The 12185-nt window shown below is 34.6% G+C and overlaps 1 protein-coding gene across 5 annotated transcripts in view; it reads right to left on the bottom strand.

Moving 5' to 3' along the window:
• The window catches only part of LOC106876922 (heat shock factor protein), a 141510-nt gene that overhangs the window by 3155 nt on the left and 126170 nt on the right, over positions 1–12185 (bottom strand). For 3 of the 5 annotated variants that reach the window (XR_008263998.1, XM_052967400.1, XM_052967401.1), the window contains one exon: positions 7162–7200. The exons of the other annotated variants lie outside the window; for them this stretch is intronic. Coding sequence is in view for 2 of the 3 variants with exons in the window: in XM_052967400.1 (XP_052823360.1) it covers positions 7162–7200 (39 nt within the window). In the remaining variant the exon portion in view is untranslated. The remainder of the gene's footprint in view (positions 1–7161; positions 7201–12185) is intronic. 5 annotated transcript variants of the gene reach the window in all.

Below are 12185 nucleotides of genomic sequence, written 5' to 3'. Positions count from 1 at the left end.
CTATTCAGCTGAATACAGTTACTGCTGTTTTTGTAAACAATAATTTTTGCCAGTGTCAAGATCGTTATTCCCTGTTAATTATATCGTTATTCCCTAGTAAGGGTTTAGGGTTTTAGGGTTTGGGTTAGTGTTAAGGTTATGAGTTATAGGGTGTTAGGGTTAGGGTTATGAGTTAGGTTATGGCAAAAATAATCATAACCCTAACCCTAAAACTAACCCTAACTATAAAACCCGAACCCTAACCATAAAACCCTAAAGCTAAAACCAGTACAAACGCACGAACGATGTTATAAATAACAGTACAGCTGATAGTTGTTGTTGACAAACAATGGCACTAATTTTATTCAAGGGAAAAGATCCCATTACACCGCTAGAACATCTTGCTTATATTCCATAGCAGTAATTGTTTTCACTTCAATAGACGTCAGTGATTGGTTGAAATTACCGAAATACGACAATTTTTTACATGAAATAACTTCACATACAAAAATTTTTATCTGTTCTATAACACAAAATATACAAGTATACAAAGTTTGAAAGTATTTCAGTACCAAAAACACTACATAAAACATAAATGAAAAGTGGTGCCCATCAATTCAGAAAGATCCAACAAATCAAGTGTATCTGTATGCAAAACAAATCAAGTGTATTTGTATTTGTATGTTTGAACTGTTTCCATCAATCCCCAGTTTCTGTACCACAGAATATATAAATGGTAACTCACTCCTATAACAGTTCTGCTGATGAAGGCATAATGCTTCCATATACCTTTACAAATGCCTGACTGCTAGGAAGTTGGTAGTGTCCAAAGAAGAAATAGAATTCATTTCAAAACATCAACTGATTTTGTTTTCATGCTTTAAATCTGATCTCCTCCTCCCTAACTTCTTAGGAAGCCTTCATGTTATTTCCTTGTTTGGTTTGCAAGATTCTTGACATGAAATTGTATGTTGAAACATAGTTTGTTGCATCTCAAGAGAGTCATTATGCCAATAATAAACATAAACACAGTCACTGGTTCTACTTTACTTCTTTATTTTTTTTATTTGTCAATTGGTTAACCATTTAACCAATTAACTTATTGAGTGTTTGATTAATCATTCAATCAAGCAATCAGCTAGATTTATCAAAGTCCTTTTGTCTTTGTTCACAACCTCAAAAGGCACTTTCATTTTAATTGCAAAATATTTATTCCCCTAGTTATTAATATAATAGTTCATTTCTGTAACAGAATTTAAAATTTAATTTTTGTTGTTAATTTAATTGATTTGAAAAATTTTTTAAAGTCTTTTTGCAAAGAAAACTAGAGTTCTTGCTACCTCAGCTGTGTCCACCTATCATTGGTTCCTCTGCTCCAGTGTTAGTAAAGAGAAACATATAATTCAGTAATATGTGACTCTTTGTGGTTCTACTTAAGAAGTAATCCTCCGTAAATATAGATCCATAAAACTACATGCATACACATTATCACACATGCAGGACGGACCTAAAGCCAGAAAGCTTTAGGTCCATCCTGCATATGGCAATCTGTGGAAATAATCTAGTGGTTTCAGCAGTTGTACCAACTGTAATTTTATACTTTGTGACTTTTGGATAACCCTGTGTTGAGAGGCAAAGTAGCCTTTCAAACATGTTTTTTTTTTTTTTGTATTTTTTTGTTTTTTGTCAGTCAACTGAGAAAGTATGAGCTCAATTCTATTGAGGAATAGATACATTTGGGGGAAAGAAGGTACTTATGACAGATAGGTAACTTACTCTGAAATAGATTTGTATCTCGTTTGTTTAATGCCACAAAAACTGGAATTATGTATAGATCATATGAAAACCTGATGTTTGCGAAACAATTCACTACATTATTGAAAATTATGAGATCCTTTAAAAAATTCTGCTTCAACAAAATACTGAGTCTTGGTTTTAAAAAAAAAAAAAAAAAAAAAAAAAAAAAAACTTTTCCTCCATTTTGGATCAAAATCAAACAAAATTACTTCTTTTACTGCTACCCACCCTTTTTTTCGTTTTCTCTCTTGCTGAGAATTATAAAACTGCTAGGTTACCACTTCTGAAAGTTTTTGCCAACAAGAATAAACAAAACTATATTTAAAAGCATCTAGTAGGAGATTTCTTCAAACCAAGATGACCTCAGGTGCCTTATTTAAAATGTTACAAGATTCTAAAGAAATCTAAGTAAATATCATTGTGAGAAAAGAAATAAATTGATAGAAGTCTCCTATTTAGTACCTTTGGTATCTATCTTTACAAATACACACACACAATCTATGTATATATGCATGCATGTATATATGTTTGTTGCAAATATCACAACTGCATTTATGTGAGTGACAGTGATAGTAAAGGGTGTAAACCACAACAGGAGGAATATACCAAGCACCTTCATTTGAAAAGTGCTGATTTTTCACTCTATTTTCCCCCATATCAATTGCTATCTCTGAATGATATGCAGACTCTCTCTCTCTCTCTCACACACACACACACACACACACACAAAGATAGGCTTTTGTCAAACTCCACTAACAAAGTATTGGTCAATTTGAAGTTAAGGTAGAAGATGCTTAACTTTTTTGATACCAAATCACTTGAGACTACCTCTAGTTCTTATAGACAAATTTCCTGATTTTAACGAGATCGAAATCAAAACTTTCCATCAAAATTCCATGTTAATTTTTATTCCACATGTCAGCTTAATCATAACAAAGTTATTTGTTATAAATGTTTTTATTACTTCCAAAACCAACTGAAACAGAAGTAGTATATTTCAGTAGAAACATGGGAACCAAAATATTAATGTTAAGAAATCTAGGATTACACTAACTTGTTTTATCATCATCATAATGATAATGATCATTTCAACTTTTGGCACAAGGGCAGAAATTTTTTAGGGTGGAGTGCTAACAATTGTGCCAGCTTACAGCCTTGTAATGGTTTCAAATTTTGACACAAGGCCAGCAATTTTGAGGGGAAGGGGAGTTAGTTGATTGTATAACACCCTCCCCCTGCTCAACTGATACTTTGTTTTATCAACTCCGAAAGGATGACAGGTAAAGTTGACCTCTGTGAGGCTTGAACTCAGATCTTAAAAGAGCTAGAAGAAATGCCACTAGGTATTTTGTCAAACATGCCAACAATTCTGCCAGCTCACCTTAATAATAATAATAGTAATAATAACAATAATAATAGCAATAATAAATTATAATGATAATGGTTACAAGTTCTGACACAAGGCCACTAAGTTCAGGGGAAGGGGATAAGTCAATTACACCGATCCCAGTGCTCAACTAACATTTATTTTATCAACTCCAAAAGGATGAAAAGACAAAGTAAACTTCAGTGGAATTTGAACTCAGCTGAAGTTGCCCTTGCCTTCTATAATAATGATTTCTATTGTTTTTCTTTTAGGCACAAGCGTGACTGTGTGGTAAGAAGCTTGTTTCCCAACCACATGGTTCTGGGTTCAGTCCCACTGCGTGGCACCTTGGGAAAGTGCCTTCTACTATAACCTCGGGCCAACCAAAGCCTTGTGGGTGGATTTGGTAGATGGAATCTGAAAGACGCTTGTCATATACTCGAGACATTTGTGGTTTCTTGTTGATGTCGATATCACAGAGGGAGATTGGTTCAGCTAAACTGATTTGCTCTCAAAAATACACTACATAAACAAGACATCTTCAAATGATGGTCTGTTCATTTTTCACTCCATAAAATGATGATAGTGAAGCTGACAATAAAATAACTGATGATAAAACATATGTTGGCATGTCTGTGTTGCTTGTCCTCCCACCATCGCTTGACAACCGATGTTGGTGTATTAATTTCCCCATAACTTAGCAGTTCGGCAAAAGACAGATAGAATAAGTACTAGGCTTACAAAGAATAAGTCCTGGGGTCGATTTGTTCGACTAAAAGGCGGTGCTCTAGCATGGCTGCAGTCAAATGACGGAAAAGAGTAAAAGAGTAATGACGAGGAGGAGGAGGAGGGGGGTTGAATGAGAATTTTGCCAGTTATTTCTAACAGCTGAAGAAACCATATAGAACAGCCTTCTTCTCATTGGCTGGAACTGAGGTGTTTTAAAAGCTTGTGAAGCCAATTCCAACACTCCAACAGGTGTGTGTGGTGGTGGTGATGGTGGTGGTGAAGGAGGAGGAGGAGAAGAACTTCCCACCACCACCACCACCTTCCTAAAACATGAGAGTGTAGGAACTAGCAACACAAGAAATTGCCTGAAAATGTTTATGTATGCTGTAAGGCTTGTGAAAGATGCAAATACGGGGATGGGTGTTGAATCATATACGAAGCAGTAACTGTACTGTTAGAATAACATATTACACGGTTTACATCAGTTTAGTGACAGCAGACCAAAGGTATGTACATATGTTAGATAATGGTAGCAACAAGAGAAGTAAAACACGTGCAATTCAATCGGTTTTCCAGTTAAAAACATGAGGAAGAGAGAGACTGAGAAATATTGATGTCTGTTACGTCATCCTCAGCAGCAGGAGCAGCACTTACAATAACACGATCGTGGTTACTGTGACATTAGTGTTAAAATGAGCACCGTATGCAAAGTGGCTATGAACTACCCCCACCAGTAGGATGATAAAAGAATATAATCAAAATATAAACAAGCAAAAGGGTGTACGTATGAGGAGGTTGCAGAGAACATGTGGGTTGTTGCTGCTGCTGATGCTGCTACTAGCATTTTTTAATGATTCAATTTCAAATTTTCGTTGCATAAAACAGAGAATTCTAGAAATGATGGTATATTATATTAAGCGAAAGATACCTAAATACTCTCTCTCACACTCTCTCTCTTTCTCTCCCTCTTTCATACACACACTACTTTAAACTTATATGGAAATACTTAATTCAAGGTATTTATAATCAGATAGAAACTACTTTTTCTTTTTAAAGGAACATTAGAAATAATAATAATAATAATAATAATAATAATAATAATAATAATAATAATAATAACAACAACAACAACAACATAGGCTACAGCAAATATTCTGCTCAATACCAAAGATTTGCTTGTCAGTTGTTTGACCGTAACCAGTTGAGCATGTCCCTTAGTGGTTGACGATATGTGCATCTCTGATCACGAGCAGAAGTAGTGGGGGAGCATCATAGCCATGTGTTGAGAGGAATTCTTTGGGGTTTGGATAATTCACCTTTCGATACAAGGGTGTTTTGTTCATCATCCTTAAATAACCCTTATTCAGGGACCTTTTGAGCAGGATGGGCTACTCGACCTGAAAAAAATTCTAACTCGGTTCCACCTGCAAGGTCATGCACTGTTTATCTTGATATAAGATCACCATGTTGCGCACATATGGTTGTGATGCATGTGCCTGGTGTACCCTTATCAGGTGAATAGTCATGATGGGTATATTGGGCTTCATATATTTGTATCCCAGTGTCACTTTGATGGCATACACTACTCTCTTACTCAATAATAATAATAATAATAATAATAATAATAACAATAATCATCATCAAGAATAAGAATTATTTTGTCTTGGTATAAAAGATAGGCTACAGCAAATATTCTGCTCAACACCACAGATTTGCTTGTCAGTTGTTTGACCGTAACCAGTTGAGTATGACCCTTAGTGGCTGACAATATGTGCATCTCTGATCACGAGGAGAAATAGTAGGGGAGCATCATAGTCATGTGTTGAGAGGGATTCTTTGGGGTTTGAATAATTCACCTCTGGAAACATGGGTACTTCATTCAACATCCTTAAATGACCCTTATTCAGGGACCTTTTGAGCAGGATGGGCTACTCAACCTGAAGAAAATTCTAACTGGGCCTCACCTGCAAGGTCATGCACTGTTTATCTTGATACGAGATCACCATGTTGTACACATATGGTTGTGATGCATATGTCTGGTGTACCCTTATCAGATGGGTAGTCATGATGGGTATAACGGGCTTCATATATTTTACCCCAGTGTCAATTTGATGGCATGTACTACTCTCTCACTCAATAATAATAATAATAATAATAATAACAATCCTTTCTCCTATAGGCACAAAGTCTGAAATTTTTGGGGAGGGGGGCCAGTCAATTAGATTGACTACCAGTATGCAACTGGTAATTAATTTATCGACCCTGAAAAGATGAAAAGTAAAGTTGACCTCGGCAGAATTTGAACTCAGAATGTAAAGACGGAGGGAATGTTGCTAAGCATTTTGCGTGGCATGCTAACAACTGCTAGCTTGCTACCTTAATAATAATAATAATAATGATAATAATAATAATAATGGTTTCAAATTTTGCCACAAGGGCAGCAATCTTGGGGAAGGGGGATGAGTTGATTACATTGACCTCAGTGTTCAACTGGTATTTATTTTATAGCCCCCCATGCCCCAGGGATGAAAGGTAAAGTCGACCTTGGTGGGATTTGAACTAAGACCATAGTGATGGACAAAATACCACTAAGTATTTCGTCTGGCACGTTAACGATTCTGCCAGCTAACCACCTTAATAATAATAATAATTTAATACTACATGCCAGTGGGTTTTCTATAATGAATTATCTCATGCATTCACTGTACAAAACAAGGAATGACACATGTTGGTAGAAAGGATGTGCACATCAGCGTAACTTCACAAATTGAAAGATATGTGACTTCATAAATACTAATGGCCAAAAGAGCTCAGATTTATAGAAGTGGAGAAATGAGATGATGTGAACTCTACAACTTTCTTAATATCCATTCCAATCTTTAGCTGGTCACATTACACAGAATTATCAGGTAAAAAAAGCTGATTTTTCTGAGGCATTGCAAGCTGTGGAATGGTAGTAATATGGATCAGTGGCAAGTTTAAACTTATTCGTTTCATCTACTTGAGACATTTGTAGTTTCTTGTTGATGTTGATATTACAGAGAGAGATTGGTTCAGCTAAACTGATTTGCTCTCAACAATGCACTACATAAACAAGGCATCTTCAAATGGTGGCCTGTTCATTTTTCACTCCATAAGATGATGATAGTGAAGCTGACAATTAAATAACTAATGATAAAATATCCTAAACTTTTACAGAAGTATTAATTAGTGTGTGAGTGTTTTAAGAGGGACTTGGCAGGAATTGGGTTAGAAATGAAAATGAAACTACTGAACACAAAATTTATTACCGAGTCTTGCCATCCAGTTGGAGTATCTTGACTGAAAAGCTAAAAAGAAAATTTTTAAAAAAATAAAGGATTAAAGGTTTTTGAAAAAATGTTATACAGAGGAGCTGTTTTCCCTTCAATCAGATCTTTAAGAAAGGTACCCTCCTGCTTCTCTTTACAAATTTCTGTCAATAGATTACAGAGTGCATTCTTTGAAAATGAGTCGTTCAATTTGATCAACTAATTTTAGAACCATTATGAAGCAATTGCTGCAAAAATGCAAAGGGATTTGAATTTGGATTTTGAAATAAGTTTTGAAATTAAATAACTATCATCAGAATATTTATTGAAAGAAAGCAGCATGAGTTTAAAAAAAAAAGATAGATACACGACTTAAATGTAATTAAACCTAACTGCTCAAGTTCTGAAATAATTAGTTTTAGCTTAAACTTGAAAATTTTCAAATATAATTTGGATATCAAATATTATAATTATTCCAGCCCCTTGAAAACTTTTGTTTTTTTGGGGGTTTTTTCTGTTTAAAGCTGAATAATATTCTGCTTTGAGAATGTGTAGAAATAAATAAATAAATAAATAAAACAGTTTTTACAGATAATATTCCTAAAAATCTGATTAAATTAAATTTATTATAAACAGCCACAAAGAAAAAAGAAAGGGAAAAAATAAATATTTTTATTTTTAATTAAACACGTATACTTCTTTTTTTTTTTGAGAACAAAGCAAACATCATTTATAATATAAATAGTTTGTACAACAATACTGAGGAAACCACCTGTAGTTATACAGTACCTGAAGAAAATCACCAACCATCACCAATTAGGAGGCATCTATACACTATCAGAACATCTGCACAATATCAGAGGAGTAAATGATACTTTTATGCTAATAGACTGTGATCTGTCACTTCCTAAATGTAGTCTGACCTTGCCAATAATATCTCAACAAACTTCATGGAATCCTCTTCATTGATACTATGAGCTATATTCCTACAAAGCTATTACATTCACTCTCCATTTGGCATTGAACTTTGCTCTGTGAAGCACACACACGTGCACATAGAACACATCCACTCCAGGCATGCCTTTCCATCTGAATCCATTGAATGTCCCAATATGATATGCACAATTTTCCAAGTGCAAAATAATAATTACTTTTGCTCAGCACACTGACCAGTTCTAACAATGTTTTGGCTATCACCATTAAACAAGGAGTAAACTACTTTCTTTGTTAGAAGCAGCACACAGTCATGACACCTTCAGCATGACTTCCACAAACAAAGATTGTACAGGCATTTTTTCTTTAAGGACAAAACAGCATAATCCCAAAAGCACTAACACATAGTCTCTGTCTGTCTGCCTATGTGTCAGGTAGAACAATAATCATTATTCTACACCTTCCTTATTCATAGGCAACACATAGTTATCTCCAAACTCTTCAAATGTTGGTCCCCGACAACCTTTCATAACAACAACACAACTCACTACAGCTACATTCTAAAAGATGACTGTCCTCTTCAAGCTACCCCATTCCTGAACAGCTTCACATCCTATAAAGCATAAAAGCATGTTATCTTAAAATATTACTAATATGTCTGGTATGATATAGCAGCCACATATACAAACTTTCTGGATGGCATAAAACAACTATCACTTATAAGCAAATTTTTACTCACCAACACACTATAACAATCAATAAACTATCAAGCTGTGTGCACAACTGTATTTCTTCTAAATGTTTCTACACCTCTGTGAACCATACCTAGATCCTTTGGTGCACACACCTCTCCTTCTTTATCTTAACAGTGTTTTAGCTGTCAGATCCTGTGCTAAGCACTTGGCCCAATACTTTCACTCCCAAACAGTATTATCTTCCCAGCAAACCCCTTAAATATCAGCTACAGAATTCAAGCTGAATGTCAACTGTAATGGCCAAACGAATCTGGAAGAGCTTGCAAGCACAATGACTATATCTCTTCTTCAATGTGACTAAACAAAAATGTTGCCATTGTTGTTATTGTTATTAAGCCAGCAAGCAAATGGAATCAAAGTGTCAAACAAAATACTTTGTGGTGTTTCTTTCAACTTTGCTTTCTGAGTTCAAATCCTGCCATAGTCAACTTCAAGATGTGGTGGCTACAACCAAGGTCATATACAAGGCAATGCCAAGGAACTTCCTTGACAGCACTTATCGCAAATAAACACTTAATCTCTTTTAATCCACAGCTTAGTGAAACTGGTTTCTTTAGACTAGACACAAGTCCAACCATACAGAGGTGTCCATCGAGAAGTGGACTTGAACCTAACTTTACAAATGCATGCAGATTAAGATGTATTCATCTCAAAAGGATGAGAGTCAAGTTTTGATCTGGTAGAGCCTGAGCTTTGAATAATTACTATCAAGTCTGGTTGATTTCTTCTAATTTTGTTATCTGTTATAGATTCTTAGTTTCTAACTTTGTTATCTCCTATAGATCCTTAGCTTATAGATTCAATTTAAATATGCACAAAAGCTTCTGGGTGGAATTTTGTATTAGAAAGGTCTGTTACGATTATGGTTACTCCTTTTGTTCTTCTGACAGACAGATACATAAATAGAAAGCAAAAATAAATAGTAAAAGCAAAATTGAAATCAAGATAAAGTTGCATAGAAAAATAAAAAGAAAAGAATAATATATAAATATATATGTACATAAAAATAATTTCTGAATGAAAAGAATGAAACAAATTTATTGGATAGTTGATAAAAATTTACTTCAATCAGTTTATGTCTGTGCTAGATGTATTTTTCATTTCTATTAATTTCACATTACTGCACAGTACAGTATCATTTAAGTAGGTATCAATCAAAATATAAATCATTGAAGTTTAGAATTTTATTTTGAGAATTAATTGCTTTTATCTCCAGCCAATAGTTTGGCCTAAGGTAACTGAATTTGCAAAAATAAATAAACACAAAGAAATCAGCAAGAAAGTAAAAATTTTGAAATACTGAAGGTTCCTTGAAGTAACCCTTATAGGAAGCTCATGTTGATTATACAACAATATGTTTTCTCTAACAGTAATGGATAGATCATCACTGAATTTGCGTGACATATTTTATCTTCTAATATAGTGATGTTCACAGTCACTAGTTAAATGAGTATGTTTTTACATATATGTATGCACTTGCTACTGTTATCTATGCTTAATCTATTCTGAAATTATGAAAATGTTATTTAAAAAATTAAACAGAACATACAAGTCCCTATTAATCTTCCGCATAAAGAAAATTCATTGATCATTAAATAAATACCAGACAAAAGTTACAGTTGCCTCCCTTGAGTAGCAGTTACTATTCAAACGTTCTACACAGCTCTTGAAAGGCAATGTTAAGAAAGTAATCAACAGAAAGAATTTTGAAAACATTGAACAAAGTGTTTTGGTGGATTTAATTGCAGAGCCATTATGTTCTGAACTAAAATTATATCAAGATCAACTTTAGCATTCATCCTTCCAGGGAGTCAATAAAATAAAGCATTAGTCAAGGAATATGTTTGATTAATCAATCATATACTCCTTCCAAAATTGGGTGCCCTTTTCATTGTATTTTCATATATTTTTGCATCATCTACACAAAAGAAACATTTTTAAGATGGTAAAAATTTGCACATATCTCCATATAAGCTTCTGTAAACATGTACCTGCACACATATTTCTTAATTTTTTCCCCTATTTCTTCTAGCTATTTATCTTTTATTTATTTTCTTCACAATTCCAAACTCTTATCATTTATCTGGAGTTTTAAGCCCTGTAAATTCAAAGCATTACTTTTGATAAAACTTGAGAGAGAGAGAGAGAGCAAAATATGGTATCAGAGTATAAAACCTTGTGATGTCAAAAATATGACCACTATAGGACAGTTTATATTCCAACTCAGAGTGTACATATTCTATACTCAAGTTATACACAATCTAATTAGGGCTGAACTTCATAAGCATTGTGTGAGTGTATAGAATAATGAAGAGAATCAACTAAGAATGGACAGTGTGATGTACAAGTTAGAGGTGTGATGTTACATGACAGTAAAGCAGCAGCAAATGTATGATACAAACAAGGTAATGTTTTTTCAAACACAGCATTGCCATTAGAACAGCAGAAATAATGGGTAAATTACCTTCTTGTTTGTATCGTACAATACCCATTCAATGCTTCTAATAAAAACAAAATAAGTTCGTTTATATATACCCATTGTTGTTCAATAAGCTATTTAGTGTCTAAAATCGGTGGAGGAGTTGTCAGTGGACAGTTTAGCTATTGGTAAAGCATTCAGCTGGTGTTTTGGGGGATATGGGTTCGACTCCCATGGCTGTTTGTTGACATTTTTTTCCACCTTTTAAGGGTAATTTACGCATTATTTCCATTGTCCTAATGGCAATGCTGTATTCAAAATATATATCACCTTGTTTGTATCGTACAATACACATTTGATACTTCTAATAAAAACAAATGTAAGTTTGTTTTTACATATACACACATAGCAGTAAATGGTTTAGAAATGAAGACTGGTTCAACAGTAACTACATAGTGAAGGATGGAAAAGAGATAACTACATAGCTAAAGATCAATGTAAGGGATATATAGTGTAGAAGTGAGCGAGCAAAGTATATCGAATTTCTCCTTTTGTCTGTATTACAACTGTGATATTGTTTCCTTACATAAGTACAAAGCTATGTATTTTATTGAGGTTTTTCGAGCGAGATCGTTGCTGGTGCCCCTGGACTGGCTCATGTGCGGGTGACACATGAAATCTTTCGAGTGGGATCGTTGCCGGTGGTCCTGGACTGGCTCATGTGCGGGCGACACATGAAATCTGTCGGTGCCCGTGGACTGGCTCTTGTGCGGGTGACACATGAAATTTCTTCGAGCGAGATCGTTGCCGGTGCCCCTGAACTGGCTCTTGTGTGGGGTTGTTGTAGGATTTTCAAGCGAGATCATTGCCGGTGCCCCTGGACTGGCTCTTGTGCGGGTGACACATGAGGTTTCTCA

This window comes from Octopus bimaculoides, chromosome 4 (genome assembly GCF_001194135.2).
Source record: "Octopus bimaculoides isolate UCB-OBI-ISO-001 chromosome 4, ASM119413v2, whole genome shotgun sequence".
Classification (NCBI taxonomy): Eukaryota; Metazoa; Mollusca; class Cephalopoda; order Octopoda; family Octopodidae; genus Octopus; species Octopus bimaculoides.
Note: the sequence above shows the minus strand (reverse complement) of the source record. Positions and strands in the feature narration are given on the sequence as shown.